This window comes from Populus alba, chromosome 1 (genome assembly GCF_005239225.2).
Source record: "Populus alba chromosome 1, ASM523922v2, whole genome shotgun sequence".
In the NCBI taxonomy this organism is placed as follows: domain Eukaryota; kingdom Viridiplantae; phylum Streptophyta; class Magnoliopsida; order Malpighiales; family Salicaceae; genus Populus; species Populus alba.
In genome coordinates this window covers 39,852,998-39,880,817 of record NC_133284.1, presented here as the reverse complement: position 1 = coordinate 39,880,817, position 27,820 = coordinate 39,852,998, and the positions used below count along the sequence as shown (strand labels likewise).

Genomic DNA, 27,820 nt, shown 5'->3' with positions numbered 1-27,820 from the left:
AAAATAAAAAGGAATAAAATAAAAAAGTACGGCAAGTTTGTATTTTTCCAAACACACCCTTCACCCAAAACAAATTGGGCCGGCGTTGTTTTCTGTTTTCTCTTTTTGTCGGGCTGGATCTAATCCTTTCATATAGGCTGGGCTAGACCCAATAGGCCGGCAACAGCAAAAGTTAATTTAAAAACACTCTCTCCTCTGTTTCTTCTTGTTTTCACTTTCTCTGGCCTCCTGTTCTCTCTCTGTGTTCATCTCTCTTCTGTTTTTTTTTTATTTGGTTGATTCCAGTGATCTGCTGGTTCGCTGGGGACGAAGCTAGTGATGGTGTGCCGGCCAATGCTACCTTCTGTCCTTCTCTGTTTCTGTATCTATTTTTCGTTTGTTTTTCGTTTGTCTTTCTTCAGTTCAGTCTCTCTGTTTTCGTTCCTGTGTTCTCTGTGTTTTCGTTTCTGTGTCTGCTGTCTTTTTTCTTCGTCTTTTCGTTTGTGTGTGTGTTGTTTCTTCTTCTTCTTCTTTTTTTCCTGTTCTATCTGTGTCTTGTGGCCTTTCTCTAGCTTTTATAAAGCCAGAGAAATGCCCTCTGTTTGTTCCCAGGATAATGATCTTGGGAGGGAGGCACGTTCGTCCGTGCCTGAGGAAAAACTGGGGACTTGCAGGACTGTTGGTAATGCATCGTGTGGGCGAGGGATACTGGGTAGAGACGTGACCCACGATTTTGGAACAGCTTTGGTGCAGTTTCCTGCTGAATCATTCTTCCCTGGGTGAGGAAGGAGGTGATGAACAGTGGCTTTATGAAACGGCGGCGTTTTCTGCTCTGAAGTGACCACCCCAGGTTCTGAATTTAGCAGTTTGGGTCTTATTCATGGAAATATTATCTTTCTTTCTTTCTTTCTTTCTTTCTTTTTTTTTAATTTTACTCCTGGATTTCAAGTCCTTTACAAAACATTCCTTGATATCTGAATTAAAAAATTCAGTATTTAATCATCTCTTTAATTTTTAATTCTTTTAAAATTCAATTAACCCCTATAATATCATTATTTATTCATTTTGATCATTAAACTTTAATTTCTTATAATTTTAATCCAAATAGACTCTAAAATCTGTTATTTTTTCAATTAAGTCCTTAATTGTATTAATTAATTAAATCAAAGTTTAATTAAATTCTCAAACTTATTAATTCTTTTAATTTTTTACCACATTAACTTTCAAATTTATGATTTATTTTTATTAGTCTTCAAACTTTCGATTTGTGTTATTTTAACTCAATTCTCAAATTGTTTTTCATTCATTTATTTTTTTATTATTTTTTTTTAAAAAAAATTAAAAAATTAAATTATTACAACAAGTCTCCACTCTTTAGAATTCAAATAGCTTTTTGTGTAGGGAGGTTTAATAGTTGTTATATAATTTTTTTTTTCAATGTTAATTGCTCCATGTATGATGGATGTACACTAGGCCATGCCTTAAGGCTTGTGCTTGTAATTCTATGGGCTAAAACTCATTTGGTGAAGGAATTCCAATTCATTAGATCTCTAACTATAGAACATTATATAAACAAAAAAAATATACTAAAAACTCATTAAGGTTGGATATTCTAATAAGCTACTAGAAAGGAAAATCTAAGCTTTCTCTTAATTTATTCTGAATCTCTCTTTCAAAAACTTGATTTCTACTCAATCTAAATTTTATTCATCCCTGTTTTTCATTATTGCCTTCTCTTGCGTTGATGCATATCTTCTTCAAGTAGTCCCTTCCCATAAAGTATGTGCTCAAAGTTTATGTGAAGTAATATATATTTTTTTAATGTTCAGTAGGTTTATTTTGTGCTGATAAGTTTTACCACAAGCATAGCTTATAAAATTAGCCTCTTAAAGAGCTTTATAACTTTTTTAAATAGGTTAGAAAACTGACATTTACTAGGTAACACATTAGAATCCTAATGTATAAAAGAAAGATAACATAAAATCTAGAATAAATAAATAAAATTAGCTTAAACAAGATCTCTTGGGCCTAATTTGAGGTCTTCTAAATGGGAGTAGATGACTAAACAACCTCCCTTCAAGAAAATGGCCTCAAGAATCTCCTAAAGAAATTTGAGTATAATCTAACAATTATATTAAAAGTTATGATTATTTTTAGCTACTATACTAGTTCGGCGAGTTCATACTTACCAAAGAACCCTAAATCCTATATTTAAAGATTATAAGATTTTATTATAACTTAAATAATGGAAACTTGAAGAGTTAAAACTGAGATTAAAGTGCACCAAAGCTTTAAAAAGGGAAAGGCCTTAGGCTAATTGGTTTTTTTTTAGGCTTAAGCCACATATACATGCTCGTTATACTCGGGTCATTACAATTATTCACCTCAGCTTTTCAATTCACTTTCCTTTTGTTTATGCTTTGGTTTTGTTCTTTACTTTTTCTTCTTCTCCAAAGCTTAGATTCTGTTATATTGTATAAGGATTTTGAGTCATATTTTCTTAAGTTTGTGAACTTTGTTTAGTAGTGCAACTAAATAAAGTAGTGTTGTTGGAATTTTTAAAGGTTGATTGTAATCATTTTGCTTACACCAAGAAACAAGCAATAAAGCTTTTATGATAAATGATTGATCCTTGTAGAATTGAAAGGAAAACTTACTTGTGAGAATTCGCTTTCTTATTCCTGGATCAATCACTTCAGTGCTACTTCAATTACTAGAACCAAAGTGATATTCCACAGTACGAACGTCTTTATAAATCTTGTCAAGTTAATACAGAGAATCAAGATGGGAGAAAAGAAAGAGAGAACTATGTTATTTCAATAATGAAAAGTTGTCATTCTATATGAGTTATGTCCCTTTTATATATGATTAAAGAAGGCAGTTACTTCATTTAGTAACTTCTCTAATAACTTGGACCAAGCTCATCCATCATGGGCAGACCAGGTCTAACCCAATAACCAACATCTCTCACTCGCCTATGAAGGACTGAATCTCTCTAATATATTATACTTCAAACTTGCACAAGAATTTCATACTTGACGAACGGACCATGCGACCTGAAGCACATAGTGAAAGGAGCTCCAATATATAAATCTAATACAGGCTATATAAGAGACATCAACCTCATAATTAATTATTCCTTAAAGTGCACTAATATACCCCAAGCATTTTTAGTTAAACATGACTTAATATAATTCAATCCCTCAAGAATTTCATATTCAATCCATCCTTACAATTATAAGTATTCTATATCATATCAAATCTATTCAAATGATATGATCCCGGCTGGTGAATACAAGTAATAGGTGTAGAACTAAAATTACTTTTTCTTTCGCTCTCATATCAATCAAATCTGAATTAACTCGCTTTTCTAAGAGTATTCCTTTAAGTCAAATCATTCCATGACCATAGGATATACTCCTAAAGTAGTGATCATTAATACATCACCTCATGATATAGTTAAAAGTCACAAAATATAAGATTTTGAGATCTTAGATATGATCTTTAGGACTCACATAATAAAGAAACAGGGATCCATTTTTTATTCCTGTAATGGTCGCTAGCACATGTAGTATGAAATACATGTTATAGTGGAGCTTACTCCATTTTTATTTTTTTTTCTTAAGACAAAGAGTGTATGTCATTACTCTCCTTGTTAGAGGAAATACACTATATGAGTCTTAGTCTTGTTGCTAAAAACATAGACTTCAAATTAGAAATTCTCATTTGCTCATTTTTCATTAGTGGCAGATGAATAATTTCATACTCGACTTCAATCATAATAGACACATGAATGGCGGGAATTCATTCATGTTGATTCTTTTATTTAAGAACCTCATCTTGGTCCCAGCCAAGGTGACTTTTTAATAATCATTTTGAGTTAAAATTGCTCCTACTGCGCCCAAGTCGCTTATTGAGCATTAAAACTCAAATAGTCTCATCTCTACTCACCTTACAAGTGCTAGAGATGATTGCACATGTGAGGGAGCCAATCAAAGTCTATCGATATACTTCAACAAATTGTACTATACGATACTTAATATAATCCATGAAACAAATAATGAATAAAATGATATTCTAATGGTATTTATTCATTACTCAATCACTGTAAGCTTTCATATGATCATTAAAACTAATTACATTCTACATAAACCAAGGGATCTCACATGTCTAATAAATGCATCCCTTGCTATTGGTTTTATGAGTGGATCTGCAACCATAGAATTTGTAGAAATGTGTTTTAGGATCACATCTTATTCAGTAATTGCTTCTCTAATGTAGTGATATCTCATCTTGATGTGTTTGGTCTTTCCATAATATTTTGGATCTTTAGCCATAGCTATTGCAGCAATGTTATCACAGTAAATTGTCATTAGGTTTGATGCTGATTTGATAATTTTCAAATGATACAATAATTTTTTTAACCAAACAGCATCTTGTGTTGCTACAGAACAAGCTACATATTCAGCATCCATGGTAGATAAGCCTATGTAGGATTGTTTCTTAGTCCTCCATAGTATTGCACTATCATTAAGTAAGAAAGCACATCCTGAAGTTGATTTGGATTGGTCGACATCTCCTCCCCAATCAGCATCAGAGAAACTAATCAATCGTAAATCTTTTTTTCCTTGGTAACATAACATGTAATTTGAGGTTCCTTTTAGATATCGTAGAATCATTTTGACTGTTATCCAATGTTTCTAACCAGGGTTTGATTGATATCGACTAACCAATCCAATGGCATAACATATATCAAGACGTGTGCACATCATTACATACATCAAACTACTGACAGCACTGGCATAAGGTACTTTGGACATTTTCTCCTTTTCTTCTAGAGTCTTAAGACACATATCACAACTTAGGCTCAAACTTTTATCAACAGAGGTGTCTATTGGTTTGCTATCTTGCATGTGATAGCGCTCTAACATCTTTTTGATGTAAGTATCTTGGGTTAAACCCAAAATCCTTTTAGCGTGATCTCTTATGATTTTCACATCAAGAACATAGTTGGCCTCATCCATATCTTTCATTTCAAAGTTTGATAATAACCATTTTTTAGTAGTATCAATCATCTCTTTGGTATTTCCAGCTATTAGAATGTCGTCAACATATAAGGATATTATTATAAAACTATTGTTAGAACATTTTAAATACACACAATGATCTTTTTCCATCATTGTAAAACTATCCTTAAGGATAGCTTGATAAAACTTGACGTTTCATTGTCTAGAGGCTTGCTTAAGACCATATATAGATATTTTAAGCTTGCAAACTTTGCGCTCTTGTCCTTCAGTCTCGAATCCTAAAGGCTGAACCTTATAGATCTCCTCATTTAGTTCTCCATTGAGAAACACAATCGGTGAGAATGTATCTTCATAATCAATTCCCTCTTCTTGAGTGTAGCCTTTCGCTACTAGCTGAGCCTTATAACATTCTATTGACCCATCCACCTTATGTTTAATTTTAAGAACCCATTTATTTCTAATGGATCTTCGTCCTGACGGTAAATCAACCAAGTCCCAGACCTGATTAATTTTCATCAACTCCATTTCTTCTTCCATAGCTTTAAGCCATTCTCTTGCTTTAGGACCAAATAAAGCATGACTGAATGTTTTAGGCTCTTCATCATCTTGTGGAACAATCATGAACGCTTCCCCCTTAATCTCAAATCGACGACGAGGAATTGGTTCACAAATGCTTCTTCGAGGTTAAGATTGCTCATGATCTTGCTCTATGAGAGTAGGAATAGATAAAATATCACTCCCACTATTTCTATGAGGATCAAAAGTTTCATCTAAGTCCTTTGCTGAATGGATTGTTGTGCCATAATCTAGATTTTCCATTTCATATAATTAAAAATCTTTTTCAACCTGACCTGTCTTTGAAAAAACATTTTCTAAGAATACAACATCACGTGATTCAATTTCTGTCACTCTTCCATTAGTTTTTCCACCAATAAATACAAATCCTTTGGAATGTTTAGAATATCGTATAAAGATACACTTATTCCCCCTAGGACCAAGTTTCCCATATTCATGAGAAGTATTGTGAATATAAGCTACACACCCCCATGGATGGAAATAACCTAGATTAAGTTTGATGCCATTTCATAGTTCATATGGGGTGGATAAGATAGATTTAGAGGGCACACGATTAAGTATGTAAGTAGCGGTTAACAATGCATCTCCCCAAAAGGAAATTAGCAAGTTAGCTTGCGCCAACATCGACCTAACCATGTCAAATAGGGTTCTATTCCTCCTTTCTACTACACCATTTTATTGTGGAGTATAAGGAATAGTTAGCTGTCTAGCTATACCCTTTTCATCATAAATTTTTTTAAATTAATCAGACAGATATTCACGTCCTCGATCAGTTCTTAAAGCTTTGATCTTGATACTTAGTTTATTCTTCACCAAATTAGTGTATCGAATGAAGCAATCCAATGCTTCAAACTTATGTGAGATCAAATAAACATTACCAAACCGTGTAAAATCATCTATAAATATGATGAAATAATTTCCTCCATGTCTTGCTCTCACATTCATTGGGCCATAAATGTCTGAATGAATAAGCTGTAATGGACTACTAGCTCTTTTAGTTTTGCCAAATGGTAATTTAGTTGTTTTTCCAGCAAGGCAGTGCTCACAAACGGTCAATTCCTCTTTGGTAAGTGATCCTAAAAGACCAGCTCTTGCTAATCTATGTAATCGATCTTGCCCAATGTGTCCTAATCTAGCATGCCAAGTTATGATATTACTATCATTAATAGTGGTTGAATTTTGAACAACATAAATTGAAGCATCATAATTAATAGATACATTAACGGTGTCTAACACCAAAAAATCATTTAATACAAAACCAGAACCATAAAAAATATTATCCAGATGTATTTTTACACAATAGCCAACAAACGCAAGATTAAAGTCCAATTGGAGTAAAACAAGAACAAACACAAGATTTCGTCGAACTTCTAGAGTGTAGAGTACATCATGAAGATAAAGTGTGTGACCGCCCCACAAATCTAGTTTGCAGGTACCGATCCCAAACACAATAGCGAAAGCATTATTCCCCATGTATATGTATCTACTTCCCTTTGGAATTTGACGAAATTCCACAAAGACAGTTCGAATCCCTTACTTATGTGCTCGGTTGCTCCTGAGCTACAGTCCAAAAAGGAACTGATTCAGCAATCATTAAACAACTGCTAACATATAAGTTAGAGGGATGATTATGGTTAAGCATTACCTTTGGCTTAGTGCAATCACGAGCAAAGTGACCAAGTTTACCACAATTGAAACAATTCATATCCTTGCCTTTCTTACCGCTGCGTTTCCCACGCTTGTGCTTATGTTCACTGGTACTTGCTTCTATTCCTCTCTTTCCATATTTGGGACCTTTAGCCTTACCCCTTTTATATTTAGAGCCATATGCTCCACGCATCTTTGTCTCAGATATAAAATCCTCATTAATAGGCTTTTCAGTGTGAAGTCGATCTTTTTTAAGCTTGACATGACGAGCAACATCGTCAAATGTCTTAATGTTGTCATTGTGGGTAAGGTTAACATGCATATGTTCCCAATTACTTGGAAAACAGGGGATAACTGCTTAGACTTGTTGTTCATCAGTCATCTCATGCCCAACACCCCTTAATTCACTGATCATGTTAGACATGATTGTAAGATGCTGCCTCATTGTTTGATTTTAACGCTTTTTATAACCATCGAATTTGAGGGTTAACTGAAGAAGTCTAGTAGTGGAGGTCCCTTCATACTAAATCTTTATTGCGTCCTAAACAAATTGAGCTGAACGATGCCTCTCAAAACGCAGCATCACATAATTTCTCATGCTAATCAACATCAAAATACGAGCTACACGATCTTTACGTTTATAAGTTTGATATGCGTCCATATCAAGCTTGTGCTAAGCAGTGTTTCCTTGCTCAGGTTCAGCCATCAGTTGTGTGATTGTTTCCAGCATTTCTTGCTCTTTCAGGAGATACACAATATTACGATGCCAAACATCATAATTCTTTTCACTTAGTTTGTCTCCATGGTTCAAATTAGTAATAATACTCTTAGATGCAGCCATATTAAACGTTATTGACAACAATTACAAATATTAGTATCTAGTACAATTTAATTAATATATTTTGCCACTCCATTCTAAATTAAACAAATAATAATCTAACATATACAATAGAAATGAAAAAAATGTTAAACACTTAATCAATTTCTATTTGTATAGTCTAATTATTATTGGAAATTTAAAAGAGTGCAAAATTATAGTTATTAGTTTTAACTAACAACTCCCACTAATCAGGTTGCAAATATTATCATATAATGTAATTAAACTTGAATTACATAAAATATTCAATTCACAATTAAACAACCAATCACCAAAAAAAAAAAAACAATATTAAGAATAATACTTTTCAGAATTATTTTATATTTTAGGCACATAAGTAGGGTCTCCAATTATGTCATCCACTTCATCAAAGTCATCTCTTCCAAGTTCATTCTACTCAAACCATGGAATGAATTTAGCAGCAGCATCCAAACGACTTGCGCTTCTTCCAGTGCGTCGTATACCCTTTTCGACATACTAACGTTCCCTCTCAAGTAGCATTTCATATGCGAGATTGTTGAAATTTAAGGATTCCAACCTATATTCCAACAATAGTCGCACCGTCATCTATTACTCGGGTAGAGAATTGAGAACGATTAACATTTGATGTTCCATGTAAAAATCATAAACACTCCTTATAGCCAATCTACTCATCCAATGATACATATAATCAATATGCTCTTGAATTTTATGAATAGGATTAAAGGTATAACTCAACAAATGATACCAATGTTGATCGATTTGTTGTTGCATATCCACTACAACAAAATATTCCAAAAGCACATAAATATTATACTTAATATTTAATTAAAGCATGTATCATCATATATGTTAAAAAAAAATATATAGAAATTATGCAATTTATTTTAACAATAAATAAATTACTCCATAATTTGACAATTTATATTAACAAAAAATATTAATTGTCTTAATATTAATATAATATTAATAATTATTAATATATATTAACTGCCACACATCTTTTAAAAAGATGTGTTTGACTTTATCTTGAACACATCTTTTTAAAAAGATGTGTTTATTCGGAATTTTTTTTTAATAACTGCCAAATGAATTTTCAATTGACTAAAAAATTGTAGCCATTTGGGAATAGAAATGGAAATGGGCAAATTCCAATTTCTTTTTTGATTATCAATTCATGTAGCCAATGTTTTTTTTTTTTTTAAACTATCAAATGGCAGTTAATTAACTGCTAAATGACTCCAATTGACTACTGCAATTGTAGTCAATTGGAAATGGAAATGGAAACGTTCCAATCTCCATTTTTGTCATCAATTTACACATGAATTGATAATAAAATTATACAACTACAATGCAAAAAATCTTTTCTAATTAATTATAGAAAAGACAAACTCATAACTAAATTACTTCATAAAATTTTGTAAATTCAAAATTCTCAATGAAAGTAATCTTTTAACATAAAATTTACATCTATCATTCATGTAATAATAAATATACTGCATAAAAGCAATATTAAAAACCATGGCTCTAATACCAATGTAGAATGGAAAGGAAAACTTACTTATGACAATTCACTTTCTTATTCCTGAATCAATTACTTCAGTGCCACTTCAATTATTAGAACCAAAGTGATATTCCATAGTACGAACATCTTTGTAAATCTTGTCAAGTTAATACAAAGAGTCAAGATGGGAGAAAAGAAAGAGAGAACTATGTTCTTTCAATAATGAAAAGTTGTCATTCCATATGGGTTATATCCCTTTATTTATGATTAGAGAAAACGGTTACTTCCTTTAGTAACTTCTCTAATAACTTAAACCAGACCCATCCATCATGGGCGGACCAGACCTAACCCAATAACTAACAATCCTTAACAACAACAAATCTTCATCTAAATTAGATTCTAAGTGTTTTAACAAATAAGTGTTCTTAACAACCTAGTTTTTATATTATTTATGCAATTTTATTCAAACATGCTGTTATGTTTTAAAGCTTTAGCTTGATCTCATGTTTATAGAATTATTCAACAAACTTAGTTTTATTTACATGCTTTTTTGTTGTAGTTAAACTAAACAAAGAACTCATCCGAATTGGCTTTAGATTGTAGTATTTAAATCACTAATAATTTTTTATAGCATACATTGCCATGACCAATCCACACATGAACTATATTCATACATGTATCAATATGACAGTCTAGATTTCATCTTATGCCCTGTTTGTTTGCTGAAAAGTGGTTTTTTAAAAAAGTAGATTCCTGAAAATTGAATTATTTTTCGATGTTTGGTAGTGTCATAAAAAATAAACTGGAAAACACTTTTCAGTGTTTGGTTATATCATGGAAAATGAGTTGGAAAATAACTTATTAATTTTTTAATATTTTTTTTTAAAAAACTATTATCTCACATATATAGAATATTAAATATAAAATATTTAATTACTTACAATACAGAATGGGATCTAAAAAGTATAATGATGATTTTTTTATTGCAAAATTCACTGAATCCCTTTACAGTTTCATGGTAAAAAATTGTTTGTGCTCTTACTTGCCATCATTTATTAGTACAGATCGAGATCAATTTACTGGAAAGGGTGTCTCATTCGAACATTGTAAAGCTTTTGGGTTATTTGTCTTGAAAATGAAGAGAAGATCCTTGTCTATGAATACATGCAAAAAAGAGCTTTTAGATTACCAAATATTTTTCATAGACTACCATTTATTTTCTAGCAAGGAGAAAATCGATTATTCTGAATTTGAAGTTATAAACTGCAATATTGATCTCAACATTGTATAACCTTATTTTTGCTCCTAACATACATGTTTCACTTGGTACAAAGAAACATGATTCACCTGGTACAAAGAAACCAAATCGAGTACTTTCATGGAAAATTAGGCTTAAAATTGCGATAGATATTGCTGAAGGACTGTCTTACTTGCATTCATTAGAGCACCTGATAATTTTCAAAGATATGAAGAGTCTATTGCATAAATAATTCCAAACAATAAAATCTAATATTTTTAAAAGCGAAGGCTATTCAATTTCTTATAAGCATCTAAGATCGACTCAACAAGCAAATTAACAAGCAAGATCCTAAGATCATATACAAAACAATGCATGTGATTGTTATGTTTTTTGCCCAAAAAACCAAATAAAACATGAAAAATACAGCAAATTAACAAGATCACAAGATTTATGCTATAATCGCAACTATAAATCCAAACAAAGAGAGGAAAACAAAAGGCAGATAATAGAGAGACATTTGAGGAAAAGAGTTACCTAAAATAAGATGATTTAATGCTTCAATGAAGATTGTTGCAGATAACAGAGAATAAAAAAAAATTATTATGATGATTTTTTATTCTAGGAAAGAGATTTGAGAGAGATTTGCAGTACAGCCACATAAAAGTGTTTTTTTTTTTTTTTTTTTTAGAGATTTCCAATAAAACTATTTGAGACAGAGAGAGGGAGAGATTTTGTTCCAGTGTCCGGAAGTCAAAATGAGATGTTTCTTTGTAAAGAAAGGAAAGTTTTTTCCAAGAATAAGAAAAAGGGAAAACACTTTCTAGGTAAAGTTTAACTTTTCCTATGACTAAAATTTATTTTTTCATTGATTAACTTTCTATAAGTTTACCAAACATGAAAAAAGTGAGGAAAATAATTTTCAGGAAAGTATTTTTCTAGAAACAAATAAGGCCTTAAACAATATATAAATTTATAACAAATTAGAATTTTTAACAATTAATATTAATTAATCATTGTTCAATTTCTGAAAAAAAAAAAAGATTTACAAATAATGAGTTATTTAAATAAATACTATTGCTATGGTGGCTAAATGCAAACTTTTTTTTTTTTTTTTTTGTTATTAACATAGTTGTTACTTGATTTGAAAACTCTAGATTACTAAGTTAACTTACCATGCTAGTGAGCTTTTAAATGAGTATTTGAAGATTAATAACTTCTGATTTTAGATGTGTTTTATTAATATGTATTACTTGAAAAAAAAATATTAAATTGGTATTTTAAATGTTTTTTGATATTTTTAAAATGTTAATATAAAAAATAAAAAATTATTTCATGTATTTTAAAATAAAAAAAATCTTTTTTTTTAAATAAAAATCAACTTATACAATCAATTTGTCAAGGTCGGGCTTGATAAGGATGGATGTTAAGATTGAAATTTTGGAATAAATCATGACATGCGAAATTAAAACCCGGTCATATTATTATAACCTCAGCTAAGATACATGCAATCATCACCTTTCAACTCATAAACTTATCCTGATTTTGGAAAATTCATAAAATACCAATGATTAAACTAAAACAAATCCATCCAAAATTTATTCCGACACGCGAATCTGTGGGGAAAAAAAAATACCGTATTTTCCTTCCAATAAGAGGGGAGGGAATAAAATCTAAAATTACTAAAAAGTTTATCGTCAAAACCAACGAGCCCAAAAAACAGTACTATAATAAAACCAGCAACCGACCTTAACCAGGACAAAAATGTCATTAAACAAGAGCGCGGTAATATGCCTGCGGATCTCCCGGTAAACAATAAACAAAGCCAACCAGCATTCTGCAGGTGACGTAAGAGAGCGACAAAAAAAAAAAAAAGGAGACCAGACAACAAAATTCGTAAAAATAAAAGAAAAACCCTAGAATAGATTTTAGATTTAGAGATCACTTTCTCTCTCTCTCCTTCTGTGCTGCTAGTAGTACCACTAGCGCCTTCTCTTCTATTCGTTGAAGTGAGTCTTCTCCCGCAGCAGCCTCTCAGCTCTTTCTCCTTCTCAATACTGGATCCGCTATTTTCTGCGGACTCGGATTCGATCCCGGTAAGTTTTTCTTTAAACACAAACTTCTAGTCTGTTGAATTTCGATTTCGGACTTTGTTTTTCTTACGTGAGATCGATGGGAATCTAGTTTTTTGTGTATGGATTTCGAAATCTGCGTTTTGGCTCTTTTGGTTTGATTGTTTTTATTTTATTCTTTGTGATTCGATTTCAATCTCTGAAAACCCTATTTTTATTCTCTGTTGCCTTTCGTGTTCATGATCTGGTTTTAGGGTTTTTTTTTGTGTGTGTGTGGATTGAGATAAGCGTTGTTGATTTTGTGGTAAAATAACTGTTGTTGTGATTTAACTCAAAGCGGAGATTATTAAAAGGGTTTATCTTTTTAATGTAATTTTGTATTGAATATATGTTCTTTTCTGTGTTTTATCTTGTTAAACAACCGAGCTGCGTGATATTTGGTTGATATTTGATTTGAGGGTTTTCTCATGGACCTCCCTGCTTTGCTGGTTTCTTTCAATTAAATTTACAGTTTTTCCTTTTTAGGCTTTTCTTATTTGCTGTGAAACTTACGTAGAGATCTCTACTTTTTTCTTGGCTCAGTGCTGATAGGGCATTGCTTGCTTCAGTGCTGCTGGTCATATAAGGTTGATTTTGGTGTTGTCTGATAAGCTGGAAATCTGGGGTTACTCTTCTCAGCTACTTTCAGCTCAACACAATGATTGCTTCTGGGAATGTAACAATGAAGAAGTTAACGATTAAGATTGCTTCCCAAAGAATACAAGCTATTCCTGGGAAAAAGTTGCTTGGTGCTGAACAGAGTTGCAGCGCTTCTATGGGTGAGAATCATGGTTCTCAGATGACAAAACAGAAATCTGTGGCTCCAGTTTCTAGGAAGCGTGGACCACCAGAGATGATAGAGTGTCAACAGCAGAAGAGGCAGAAGATGGACCGTACTGTGACACAACAGTGTTCTTCCCTTCTAAAATCACTGATGGCTCATCCAGCTGGATGGGTTTTTAATAAGCCTGTGGATCCAGTAGCACTGAAGATTCCTGATTATTTCACTGTTATATCAAATCCCATGGATTTAGGAACAGTAAAGTCCAAGCTAGGAAAGAATTTTTATACTAGCATCCATGAGTTTGCAGCTGATATCAGACTGACCTTTTCAAATGCCATGCTGTATAATCCTCCGTCAAATAATGTCCATAGAATGGCGGAGGAACTAAATGGGATTTTTGAGACAGGGTGGAAAGCTTTAGAGGAAAACTGGAATCATGAAGGACCAAAGTTTGGAAGTGGAAAGATTTCAAGTGGATGCACAACACAAATCGTCAATGCCAAACAGAATTGTCTCAGTATGCCTTCTATGCACTGTACTATGCCAAAGAGATCAAAAACATCCAAAGAAAACGTGATAAGGAACTTGTCCAATGCAAGTGTTGTTATGGAAGTAAGTTATTCCTTCGGATTTTGGATGGATTGGGTCTGTAATGAAAAACGACAATACGGTTTTATCCACAAACAATGATTAATGTATATATGTCCCATGTAATTTGGTTGTTGTAATGTATATTCACAGTTTTTTTAGTAATTGAAGTATGCTATGTTCCATTTTGGCTTTTCTTGTATAAATTTTCGAAGTCTTTCAGTAATTCAAGACTGTATTATTTCTGCTTTGTTTATAGGCAAAGCCTACTAAACCAGCAGAGATGCGCAAGTCCCTTGTGTCAAACTCTTACAAAGGTATGAAATGGCAAGAGTAGTGTTTCTGCTTTGTGGCTCTTTTATTGAGGTCTAATTAACAATGCATCTTATAGGTGCTGATGGTGGTGGTAGACATGCATGTGGCTCTACAAATGTGAAGCCATTGTTGATTCCAATTGCTTCAAACTGTGGTAAATGTGGCAGTAATGCTTGCCGATGCAGCCTCCAAATTGATTCATACCATACAAACTCAGGTGGATATCTCATTTCTATTTTCTTCCTCTGCCTCTGTTTTGATATCTAATATTTCTCTGACCATTGTATCTTTTTCCTTGGCTTAGATATATCTTCTGAGAGATCATCTGGGAGGGATCAGCATGCATGCAGCACTGATACCTCAAAATTGGTGTGTTAATGTGTCCCCCATGATTTGTCCTAGTGTCTGTCAAAATTCATTTTGTGGAATGTCTGATCAAGCTTTGTTTCAAATTCTGTTTTTTCAGGCGAAAAGCATGCCTGCCACACAAACGAGCAAGTCAGATCCAGATTCTGATGGTTAGAAAATTCTCTCTTTTGGTATTTTTAATATTAAAATGCTTAGCTTATGTTTATCTGACTTTTGCAATGGTGTTGCAACTGATATAATAGAGGCTGTTAGTGCTTTGGATGATGAGAATATATGTCCTGGTTCCCAGCTTACAACTCCTGCAACAGATGCAGCTTCTGGAGAAGGTTGGTTACTTGTAATTTCTGAATTAAGTGCTGGTCCTGGCAATTTCACCTGATTTTAATTCTGATTTTTTTTGTTGTCTGTTAGAGTTGAGCTCGCTTTTAGCAGTACCATTGTCTCCAACTAAAGCTCTTCGTTATGCAACAATAAAGCATAGATTCGCAGATACCATCTTAAAAGCTCAAAATAAGGCAGTGCTTGATAATGTAAGTCATATTTTTTGGGTGGGGTGTTGAATTTTGAACTCTTTAGAATGAGATGAGGCATACAATGATATGGATGCCTGATTTTCATTTTGTCTTTCTTATTGTTAGGGTGATAAAGCTGATCCAATGAAGATGCGGCAGGTGAAGGAAAGATTGGAAAGGCGGCGGCAGGAAGGTGATTTAAGTAACTCATTATCTTTCTAAATATAGAAAATTCATGTATTCCTTTTTAGAATTGTCCAGAACTCTTAATACAACTGGTTTGCTGATGAGGCATGGTTTGGATACTCTACTTTTGGGTTTGTCTTTGTTGATTTGCTGTCCTTTTTTTCCGCCCAACTGTTACCATTATATCTTGAATGCCATCATGAATGTGTTTGGAATTAGATGGTTGTATTATGTCTTTGTTGATTTGGTGTTGAAAATTTTGATCATATTTGTATATTTTTGTGAGAGATTGAGATTGAGATTAGATGATTATGTTATTCATCCTTGTCTAATTGGTGTCCACTTTTTTCTAATTTGGTCCATTATATATCGTATGGGATCATGTATAAGGAATGTAAATTGCCAAGTTTTCTAACCGGGCTCTCTTCTGCCTTCTCTGTTGCATGTCAATCTTTTTATGTTCATACCAGCTGTCATCTTTTGTTTTAAATGTGGGCTTTGGTTTTATGACAATACAGAGAAGGCTAGGATTGAAGCACAAATCCGAGCTGCTGAAGCTGCCGCGCGAAGGAGGGAAGAGACAGAAATGAAAAGGCAACGGGAGAGGGAACGAGAAGCTGCTCGAGTTGAACTGCAAAAGGTTTACCTGCTATTTACAATTGAATTTGTAGATCTGGATTCTCCTGATTGCTGTTGCTTGAGATTGGCTCTTGTTGCTTTTGGTTGTCACCGCAGATGGAAAAAACTACTGGGATCGAACAGAACCTAGATATTCTAAAAGAACTGGAGATGCTCTGTGGCTGTTCAATATCACTGAATTACCATCTTGGCAGTGGAAGGATGGAAGTGGTAAAGGGAGAAATCGGAGCTTGCATTGGGAGCCCACTTGAGCGGTTGGGATTGTTTATAAAAGATGACATTGAAGACGTGGATGAGGAGTTTCTGGATGAAGATGGAGAGGAAGGAGAGATACTCTGTTAAAAGCTCGACAGATTTCTCTGCCAGTTAACATCTTTATGGGAAAAAGTTGGGGTGTAAATGGCATTAATTTTGTAGTGGGGATAGAGGGATCGTTGTAACGTGTAGAAGTAGCTGTATTTATTGGTTGAAGATAAGAGTCCGCTGGTTAACTCACCATTCGTCTCTTGAGAGCACTTGTACATGATTTTTTCTCTCGCGTCGTATGAACAGTTCACAAACGTGCGCGCGCGTGTATGTGTGTGTGTGTGTATATGCTTACACTTGCACTTGAGCTCTCGAATAGCCGTGCTGGGATTTTCTTCTATTTGATTGGAAGATCAATACGTGTCTCCATCTGGCTGGACCAAATTTTTTCCAATTAACCATTGACAGGAGCCCGGAACCAAGTGGTTCAAGTGAAAAGTCAATGCAAACAACCCTAAAAGCAAAGGGGAAGATACTAAAGAAAATCAATAAAGTCCTTTGAAAATTAGACTAAGAGACAATCCATTCAGCAACCCCCACGTTGTGTTTGAAGGCGAAAGATCCTTCCATAGGACTAGAACATGCTCTGAAACACCGGCTGGCCTCAATGTATTTCTTGGCATTATACCCCGTTTTTTTTTTTTTTATATATATATATATATATATATTTTTTATAGAATGTCCGGACCAGCTTGGGTGTATCTTAATTTATTTTACAAACCTTTAAAATAACGATTATATAAGTCTCTAGTAGTATTTTATTATTATTATATTATTATTATTATTAACGAGGTGTTTGAGCTAGTTTACGCGTACCTCGATTAATCCTACAAATCTGAAATTAACGACCATATAAGCCTCTAGTGATCATAAAGTTTGTAAGACTCGAACTAGTAATATCTAGGAAACAAATCTAAGGTCTGACCATTTAAGTTACATTCCTCCAATAGCCTTTACCAATATTTGTGGATGTTCTTACAACTTTGTGATAAATGTTAATTGTGGAGGATCGATAATTTTTAGAGAAAATTATTATTTTGGATAGGTTTGGTTTAATTGTTGATTAATGATGAAAATTAAATTGTGACATTATTATTTGAGATTTGTGATTTTTATATTATTATTTTTGGTATAACTTGAATTAATTGAGATTTTTTTACGGGAATTGAAATATTGTTATGTTTAAAGTGAATAAGAATTGTTGGCTGGGATGGAAGATTTAAATTGAAGATAACAATTATTTATTATCTTGGTAGTTGGTTTGTTAAAAAAAGGTGTCAATTTATTACGCTTAGAGATGATTAATGATGAGAATTGGATTGATTTTGGTTTTGTTATTACGATAACAATTGTGTTCATACATGCTGGCATGAAAAGGGAAGGAAATTCCTAATTGTCAGGAAATTTAGGGGGAATTGACTATTTTGATGCTAATCTCATAAACTAACATAAATCAAGTTCTAAATAGAGAAATTATGAAGGTTATCGAAAGGATATCGAAAGGAGAATGTTGGGTCAATAGTGGGATTTATTCATCTAAATATATACATAAATTAAATATTAGAGACAAAAAAGAATAAAAACGTTATTAGTTCTTCTAATAGTATTTTTGATAAACATGAGCTACTTGGTGCCAACCATAATAAGGCATTTCATGCAAAATGACTTTCTCTTGATGCAGACTCATTAAGTGAGAGGGTGACTCATAAAGGGGGTGTCTTTTCCGAACATGATTTATTTACTAGGAAATATATTATTAAGTGGAAACTCGTTTACAACATGTAAATTTGTTTTCCTTTCCTACACGATAAAAAAATAATAAACAACAAAGAATAAAGTTTGAATAGTTAATTTTAATGAACAATTGAAAATTCAAGTTTTTAAATGTTGAGGTTGCTCGCACGATAACATTAGCCAAAAACATGTGTGTGTGTGTGTGTATTGAGAGGAGGTTGACAGCAACATGGCAAGAAAAGTGTGGAGAATCACAAAGCTATTAGGTACAATTGAATTCGAATTGTGATATTAAAAAAAAATTAAAATTTTATTTTTCATAATCTTAACTTGCAATTTTTTTATGAACCAGGGTGCATGATTTCTAGTACGAGACCCAGAAAAAAAAGCTAATAAATATGCAAAAAATAAAGATCTTGAAGGCTATTTGAGGTGTTTATATTCAGCATATGATGTCTTAGTGTTTTCTTGAGGAAGTTTGGTTCAGAGAACTAGACCAAAGAGATTCATGGTTTCATGACCACGCACAATAGCGAATCCATTCCACTTGTTTCACATGCAAAGTGGATGGTAAGATTATATTTTATACGATAATTATTTTAAAATTTTTGTATTATATGAAATTATTTAGCTAACAATAGCTTTCTTTTGTAAGTTACATTGCTTAGACGCGATCCAAGATCAATTGAGCTTTTTATTGAAACTCATGTGCGGAAAGAGGACCATTGGAAATGGATGCAACAGTTCGTGGATAGTTAAGCCTGAAAGTCCGTGGTAAGTTGGATTTCAACATTTTTTAAGTTATTATTATATTTATATTTTCTTACTTGTTTTTTTTTTTTTCAAGAAACATATAACAATCGATTGCATAAGAGATACATGGACAATTCTTCGACCCATCCAGAACTCGATCTAGATTTATGGTTAGAGGCTAGATCTATCGATGTACCCAATACAAGTTTATGGTATCTTCAACACCATGATTGAGAATATACAGGTGGGCTGTAGTGTCTTGATTGTTGGGACCTTGCAATTGGGATTGAGCCAACAATCTCTAGCCATCCAAGCGATTATATGAGAACAAGTTTAAACTGAGATGACCAAACTTAAAGCTGAGACGACTCAATTAAAGGATAAATTGAGTGTCATCGAGAAGTTGTTGGCAACTCTCACCGGTACATGTGCTCTCTCTTGTTGCCTTCCTAGTTCTAGTAAAGATCCACCTTCGTCTCCTCCCCCAGCTTCCCCCAGCTTCTGTCCACTAGATAGTTAAATTAATCATACAAATTTCCTTTTTTATTTTAATTTAATTTTGTTTTAATTTTTTAATTGTATTGTTGTTTTATTTTTTTAAGATAATTACATATAATAACGATGAACTTTGAAAAGCCAACGAAATTATTGACAAACTAAGTCCCTTGGAGAGTTCCAGAGACTTGAAAAGAAATTACAAGACTTGCCACTATTAGATGCAATTCTCCGACATGTTAATTTCTTCTGTAATATGCATATAATCACCGATGAATTTACCAATGGTGTATTCTATTGGTAACATGCCACAATCACAGATAAATTTACTGAGAGAATTAATGCTGGTAATGTGTTTTTGCTTGGCGCAATAATTTTATTTGTAAATTCATCGGTGATTATACTACCGACAGATTGACCGACAAAATAAAAATCACTGACGATATATTTTTCAACGACATGATTTCATTTATTATTCCATCAATAATTGTATTTTTGACTGAATTAGTGTTTGAATACCGACGAAATTTTTGTTGGTGATCTATAATTTTCTAGTAGTGTAAGATTTTATTAGGTGATTTTTTTGTTACCCAACTAAATTTACTTCCATGTGTTATATGTATGTGAGAATTCTTGGCGAGAGTTGTCTTCTCTTTCTCTCAATAAAACACCTTCTCTTGAACTCTAATTAATGTTTATATATATTAACACCTTTACAACCATGAAAATTATTGATTGGACGTTATTTTAGTGTACAAACCTAAGGTTTCATATGATCAATATAACCTATTTTTATATAAACCATTGAGGAAAAGCATCTCAAGATGTCGTTTCTTTATTCATAAATGGTATAGAAGTTTGAATTTAACCAAGACATTTTGAAAGAGTCCAAGGCAATCTCAACCACAAGCATGGTTGTTTACCGATAATTAATTAATTAATAGTAAAGTGAAAGGTAGTAATCACAGGTTGTCATCCCCACTTAGTTGAATCAATTTTATTATAGAAAATGGGAATTAAGCACGTTTTTGGCCGTATTATGGAGGTGGATTAGATCAGGCTTCAAGTAACCTGTAAGAAAGATTTAGTCGGCGAGAAAGGATCATCCATCACGCAACCTTGACTTCTTCCGGTGCACTATAACAAGAAAATACAAGCAACAATGGATACTTCATCTTGATTTGACCGCCATTTAAATAATATCGATAACGAAGCATCTTCCGTCGTCTATGCCGACGGTTCTGATCACTGATCCGTTTCTCTTCCCATCCTTTTCAAATGGATGCCAGAGATACGAGAGGGAGGACTTTTGACAGTCACAGAGGACTAGTTCTTGGTGTCAAGCACATGAACACCATCTTTCGCAGTTACATGTATATATTTTCTGGGATTTCTTCTCTTCTATATATGCATGTGCTTACACTGTTTAATCGAGAAATCTGTGAAGGTTCTTTACTCAACTCTTCTAGAGGAGGGAACAGCTCTTCTAGGAGTTGACACAATCTTCCTTTTGCTTTCTGTACATATGAACAGTTATCTCTGTGTTCATATCCGTACTCTGTAGGTGGCATAGCATGGTGTGCGTTGGAGTAGAGGTTTTTTTACGTCGTAGAAAACAACATGCGGCGTCGCTAACATGTTTTGAAAAATATTATCTGTGAATTCAAGATTCAATGCCCACGTTAAATAAAATAGATTGACTTCATAGACGCTAGTAAATGTTACAAAAAAGAAGAAGAAGAAAAGGAACATGTTAACAGTAACTAAATAGTAAATTGTAAAGCAATGAAATAAATGTGTTCAGATATTTTGTCTTGAGTTATAAATTAAGATCTTTTAATTCATTTCACTTAATTATATGGTATTAATTTTTTTATAAGAAAAATAATAATTTAAATTTTATCATAACAAACTAACTTGCTGGTACTAGTCATTTTTTTATTTACATCTTTATTTTCACAAAAAAATCTAATATTTTATTTTTTATTTAATAAAAACCTAAAGCAATTATAAGACATACCCAAAAACAAATTTTAATGATTTAAATTAAGAATAAAAAAGATCTAACTAAAACACTTCCATCTCATTAACATATATATATATATATATATATATGATGATATCTTGGATCGACTTGGGTTAATTTACCAATCTCATGACTTAAATTATGAACCCGACTAGATTTAATAATTTTATTTTAAAAAAAAAAAATTTTCATTTAACAATATGATGAAAAAATTGAAAAGCAAAAAATCAACCAAAAAAAAAAAGCAATCATGTTAGGCTATAAGAAAAGAATGATTGTTAATATTGTTAAAATAATACTATAATTTTATCCTAGAAAAAGTAATCATTTGAATGGCATTTAATAATATAATATAATACAATATCTAAAATCTATTAATTAATTTAAGAATTTAACAAAATAATATATGCAATAGATTTTAAATTAATTATTTTTAAAAAATTAAATTTTAATTTAAAAAAATACAGGCCAAACGCATGAGCCTAGGTGGCATAACAAGCTAGCCACATTAGTGCGTATTTGAGAGTGTAGTTGTTGTTACTTTTCAAAGTGTTTTTCACTCAGAAAAGCATGCTAATAATTTTATTTTTATTTTTTTAAAAATTATTTTTGAGATCAGCACATCAAAATGATTTGAAAATATCAAAAATATATTAATTCAAAGCAAAAAAAAAATTTAATTTTTTTCGAAAACGCTTTTGAAAAGCACTCCCAAACGGAAAATAAGATTTGATGGGTGTGCCTAGTAGCCCATGCATATGCACCTAGATATTTTTTTCTCTTTCTAAATTGGACGGATGACACTTGCTCCACCCAATTTCTTTTTAAAACAAAAGAAGCAGACAATACATCATATGTTTGCCAAGTTTTTGGTCATTAGAGAAATGACATGAAAAACTAAGTTGGGGTTTTTTAGAACAATTTGTTTTTAACCCATCTCACCTAGAAATATCTTAAAACACTCTTATAACAGCAATAAAATGATACCTCAACTCAAATATTCTCTAGATAAGTTTTTTTTTTTTATTTTAAAAAAAAAACCTCTCAAGTAGTCTAAAAAACATATCTGCGACACTCCTCTCATCAAGAATAATAACTCGCCAAAATCATGGTTTTTTGTTAATGAAATCTCATCAACCGAACATTTCTCATCTTCTATATTGTTTTCAAGCAATCCTCCCCCCCCCCCTTACATAAGGATTGATATGTAAATAAAATAAAATTTTAGACTAAAGTGCATAATTGGAAAACTAAAAGGACCACAAATGAAATTGTAAAAATTTTAAATCATTTAATTTAGAAAATATGCCTAGTAATTTATAAAAAAAAGGCTACATGTTTGTTTTATTATCAAACTTTGTTCTAAAAACTTTATTTTTTTAATCAACAAAACCAAATTCTATTTTACCAAATTGAACATTAATCTAATACTGAAATATCATTTTGACATCAAAAAGAATCTTATAGAAAGTTATTCAAAATAAATTTTGAATCAAAATACCATTTAATATAATTTGTAAGGAAAACCTTAGAAAACAAATGAGGATCAAAATAAAAACTGCTCAAAGGAGCAATAAAAACTAAAATGCATTATTCCATAGTGAAATCACCTTGGCTTTTAGTTTTTTGTTTAATTATTATTTATGGTATTTTCTATTGTGTGTGTGTATTAAAACAACATACAAGTATAAAAGTTAATATCTTTTACATGTGTTATTTAAATAAAAACTAAAATGCATTATTCCATAGTCAAATCACCTTGGCTTTTAGTTTTTTTTTTTTTTGTAATTATTATTTATGGTATTTTTTATTGTATGTGTGTATTAAAACCATACACAAGTATAAAGTTAGTATCTTTTAAATACTTTAACAAATAGGAAGATAAAGTCACAAAATTTCAATATTACAAAAATATCTAAAATAGATGGTGATTTAATTGTTCACTATTTTATAAAATACTATTGATTTCTACGGTTTTTTTTTCTTTATTTTGGTCCTTTAATTTTTTTCCCTTCTATTATCAATTTTTGTTTTTAATATCACCCCTTCACACTATGTTTATTGGGTATTGTGCTTAATGATATGTTTTCTATAGGGTTATTGTAATGTAAAAAAAACCTCGACAATGGATTGATGTTCAATTTTACAAAAAAGAATTTGGTTTTATTCTTTGTAAATAAATAAAAATGAGGGGACAAAAATCTACAGCGAAAAAAAGGTCTTTTTTATAATGCTCATTCAAAACCTTTTTGAAAAGAAAAAAAAAATACTTCATCAATTAATTCCTTTTTTTCTCTCTTTAGTTTGGAATTATATGTTTTGATCAAAAATTTTATTTGTCCATATTTTGGTCCCTAAATTTGAGAGATGAGTAGTGAGACTCATAAAAAAAAAAAAAAAAAAAAAGAGAGAAAGTTTATGGTTGTTTTGTTACAATTGACCACATTCTTGTAACAAAAAAAAGTTGATTTTCATGTTAACAAGTTCTATTCTTAAAAGGAGTTCTATTGAGATAGTTTTAGCATTCATCTTTCTAGAAAAATAGATCGAGTTTGAGAAAGAAATTCTTAAGCTGGTGTGATTTTGTGATTGTTTCCCAATTTTATGGTTGTTTTGAATTAAAAAAGTAGTTTATTGATACTCTAATGGTGTTTGTTACATATTTTTAGATTTAAAAAAAATTGAAAGATAGTTTGGTTCCCTCGATAACAAATGCACAATGTGTTGTTCTTATATTATTTTAATACATTCGAGTCAAGATTATCTATATATGGTTTTTTTTTTTTAAACTAAACTCTTTTTATGTTTTTGATGAGCTATTGTCTAAAAAACAAATATTCTAGTTGAAAAATGGTAAAAAAAAGGAAACACATTAATGAGATAACCATATGATAGATTGTTTTATCCTTATTTCAAATTATCTTGATTTTTAAATATTTATTCTGATCATTTTTTATTTCTATAGTATTAAGAACACATGAAAAAAAAAGATATTTTTTTTATTAAAAAATATACTAATGCGATAAGGGTTTATACTACGGGATAATCTTCTTTTTCAATGGAGATGAAATTATTATTTTTTTAATATAAATAATTTTATTTTTATATAATTAAATAAAAAATTAAAGAGTTTTTTGTGTAATGCGATCAAATATCTTAATATAAATCATTAACATTGATTGTCTTTCAGGCATATATAATTGTTGATTTTTTTCTTATTAAACATATGCGTCAAGTTTTTATTTTTTAAATTAATTTTTTTTTTTCCCTTGCAACGTTTTTTATTCTAATTACTGAATTTTTTTATTTTATTATTTTACATTGTGTTTAGTAGAAATTGAGCCTGGTAATTTATTTTAATTAGCTTACTATAGGATCCTTGTGGTGTACAAAAACACCCTGATATTAAGTCAATGTTTGATTTAGTAAAATAAAATTCAATTTTACTGCTAAAATGAATTGAGATTGAGAGGATCAAATTTGACACTTAAATAAAAAGTTAGCATATTTTATTCTTTTTTTATAATACAAAATGAGTGAATTTTAAGATTTTGGCCCACATTTTTTTTTGTTTTATATTATTAGTCTTTTTAGTTTGAAAATTTGTTTTGTTCATATTTTCTCCATGACATTGGGTGATGAGAGTGAATTGCTAAAAAAATTAGAAGAAGAGACAGAAAACTGATAGTCATCCATATTTTAACAACCAAAAGAATTTGATCTGAGTGTCAATGAGTTTCATTTTAAGAGAGAAGTTCATTTTAGCTTGTTTTTTTGACCCCTTACCTTGCTAGAAAACACGCATGCGCGCACACACACCTTTTTTTGGGTTCTTTAATGTTGATTTTTTTTAAAATTTTATTTTGCAGCTTTCTACACTTGTCTATTTTTATTATTGTATAGTTAAATAAAAAAATAGATCTAGAAAACAAATGTATTAAACATAATCAAGTCAATGACCTGGATTGTGAGTTTAGTATGTTAGCTTGGATTGACCTGTGTCAGATTTAGGATCTCATCATCTCAATATATATATATATTTTTTAAATCAGAATGATGTCTTCTTAATTATTATTTTTTTTAAAATCAAATTATATTTTAACTTGTTTGTATTTGGACCCATTAGGTCAACATGGTCTCATCGAAACAACTTTAAATTGATTTAGTTTTAAACCAAGCTAGGAAAAGGATTAGCCGGAGGTCTCCAAATTAACTCATCATACCAAGTCAAGTTTAATAATATTTCTAAAAAGTTCTTCGTTGGACGCACGATTGAAGCATTATTCTTATATTTTCTTAATACATTCAACTCAAAATTATTAAAATGTTGCTTTTTCTTTAATTAAAACTTTTATATATATATATATATTATGATAAGATGTTATCTTACAGGTGAATATTCTTGTAGAAAATACCCAAAAAAAGAGCGCATAAAAGGGCTTTAAATTAGGAAGACATATTTTAATTACTATTGATTTTATCTTTATTTTATATCATCTAGATTTTATTTATTTATTTATTTATTTTAATTACTTTTGATTTTTATTAAATAAATAACATAAAACAAAAACATTATATTTTTTTTTGGAAAAGCGTATAAACAAGAAAAGGAGAAATCATTTTAGTGATTTATTATGTTTCAATATAATTTAAATATTAATGTTATTACAAAAATAATTGTAATATAATTGTGTAAAAAAAGTTGAAGGCCCTTACACTAAACAAGATCAAATATGTTAATTTGTATTTATCTCTTAACTTCTAGACTTAGATTTTAGTTAATATTATCAACTTTTTATAATATTTATTGGTGAATATATAATGTTTTAAAATTTTTATTAAGCACATGCATTAAATTTTTAGTTCATAATTAAAAAGAGTTTTTAACCTAAAAAACATCCTACAACACACACACACACACACATATATTATTAAAAAGAAATTAATCTGACAGGCAGTGGAGTTCCGATGAACTAGGTAGTCCACTTTTTTATTGGAATATTAACAATATTTTACTTCGTGTGGGAGTTTTTACGCGATTCTCAATAAATTATTGTGCATACTGTTCTATAGATTTGTGATTAATAAATAAAAGAAATTTTCAATTACACGGGAAAATGTATATTTAAGTAGAATAAGTATATTTGTAGCATACGACGCACTAACTTTTAAAGTATGTTTTAATAAAATATTACGCAGAATAAAAAAAAAAAAATGTTCCATATTCTAAAGATAGTGGAAGTATTAAAGGTAAGGACTTGACTTATTTGTTTTTATATTTTAAAAATATTTTAAAAAAATTAAATTATTTCTATTTTTATTTGTATTTTAAATTAATATTTTTTTTTGTGTTTTTAGATTAGTTTAATACGTTGATTTAAAAAATAAAAAAAATTATTTTAATATATTTTTAAATAAAAAAAATACTTTGATGAAATGTAACTGTAACTATCCAAACAGGTGAAATGACAATTTTTTATTTAACCCTTTTATCCCATGTAGGGATAAGGGTTTTGTTTTTGTTCATTAATAAAAGATAATTAAACATTTTATGCATTGATAATTGGTTATATGATTATTGAGACATGATGAATTAATCATTAAGTAGTACGGGGATGACAATTTAATTTGAATCTAAATAGTACTACCGACCTAAACAAATAAGTATTTTTTAAAATTTAATGAATAATAAATAATTTATAAATATTATCAAAATCGATCATAATTTACTTGAATTTAACCTAAAATATATATTTATATTATATAAATATATTCATAAAATATTTAGATCTTTTAATATATATATATATATATATATATATTATTATTATTATCTTAGTTTACATTGCTAGAATAAGATGGCAAAGAAAAGTTGTTGGTTAAATTTTAAAAATATATTAAATAAGTATATTTGTTTTAAAGAAGATTTGAAGATATGGTAGTAGTTATTTTTCAAAGTATTTTTTATTTAAAAATATATTAAAATAATAATATTATTATTATTTTTAAAAAATTATTTTTAACATCAATACATCAAAATAATTTAAAAATATTAATTTAAAAATATATCTTTAAAATAAAAGAATAAAGCGTTGTTTTAACTTATACAGAGACGTGTCTTTTCGTACAAAGGACTTTGGTAAGGGACCATGTTTTATATGCGGTTTGAATATATA

The 27,820-nt window shown here is 30.6% G+C and overlaps 1 protein-coding gene across 2 annotated transcripts; it reads left to right on the top strand.

Annotated features, from left to right (window-relative positions):
• Positions 1–12,681: 12,681 nt before the first annotated feature.
• LOC118057963 (transcription factor GTE12) lies at positions 12,682–16,993 on the top strand. 2 transcript variants are annotated; one of them, XM_035070696.2, is made up of 11 exons: positions 12,682–12,922; positions 13,507–14,333; positions 14,569–14,626; positions 14,701–14,841; positions 14,929–14,993; positions 15,091–15,142; positions 15,236–15,319; positions 15,405–15,523; positions 15,632–15,698; positions 16,210–16,331; positions 16,427–16,993. In XM_035070696.2, the coding sequence occupies exons 2-11, from the start codon at positions 13,596–13,598 to the stop codon at positions 16,670–16,672; spliced, it is 1,692 nt and encodes a 563-aa protein (XP_034926587.1). In that variant the 5' UTR covers positions 12,682–12,922; positions 13,507–13,595; the 3' UTR covers positions 16,673–16,993. The 2 variants fall into 2 exon arrangements, with proteins under 2 accessions (XP_034926587.1, XP_034926586.1); XM_035070695.2 differs by having other exon boundaries at positions 13,481–14,333.
• The last annotated feature ends 10,827 nt before the right edge of the window (positions 16,994–27,820 follow it).

Bases quoted from the DNA above. Each gene is read 5' to 3' on its own strand.
- LOC118057963 (XM_035070696.2), top strand. From the start codon at position 13,596: ATGATTGCTTCTGGGAATGTAACAATGAAGAAGTTAACGATTAAGATT. The intron at 14,994-15,090 runs GTGTGTTAATGT...CTGTTTTTTCAG, and splicing joins GCACTGATACCTCAAAATTG to GCGAAAAGCATGCCTGCCAC. The intron at 15,143-15,235 runs GTTAGAAAATTC...CTGATATAATAG, and splicing joins GTCAGATCCAGATTCTGATG to AGGCTGTTAGTGCTTTGGAT.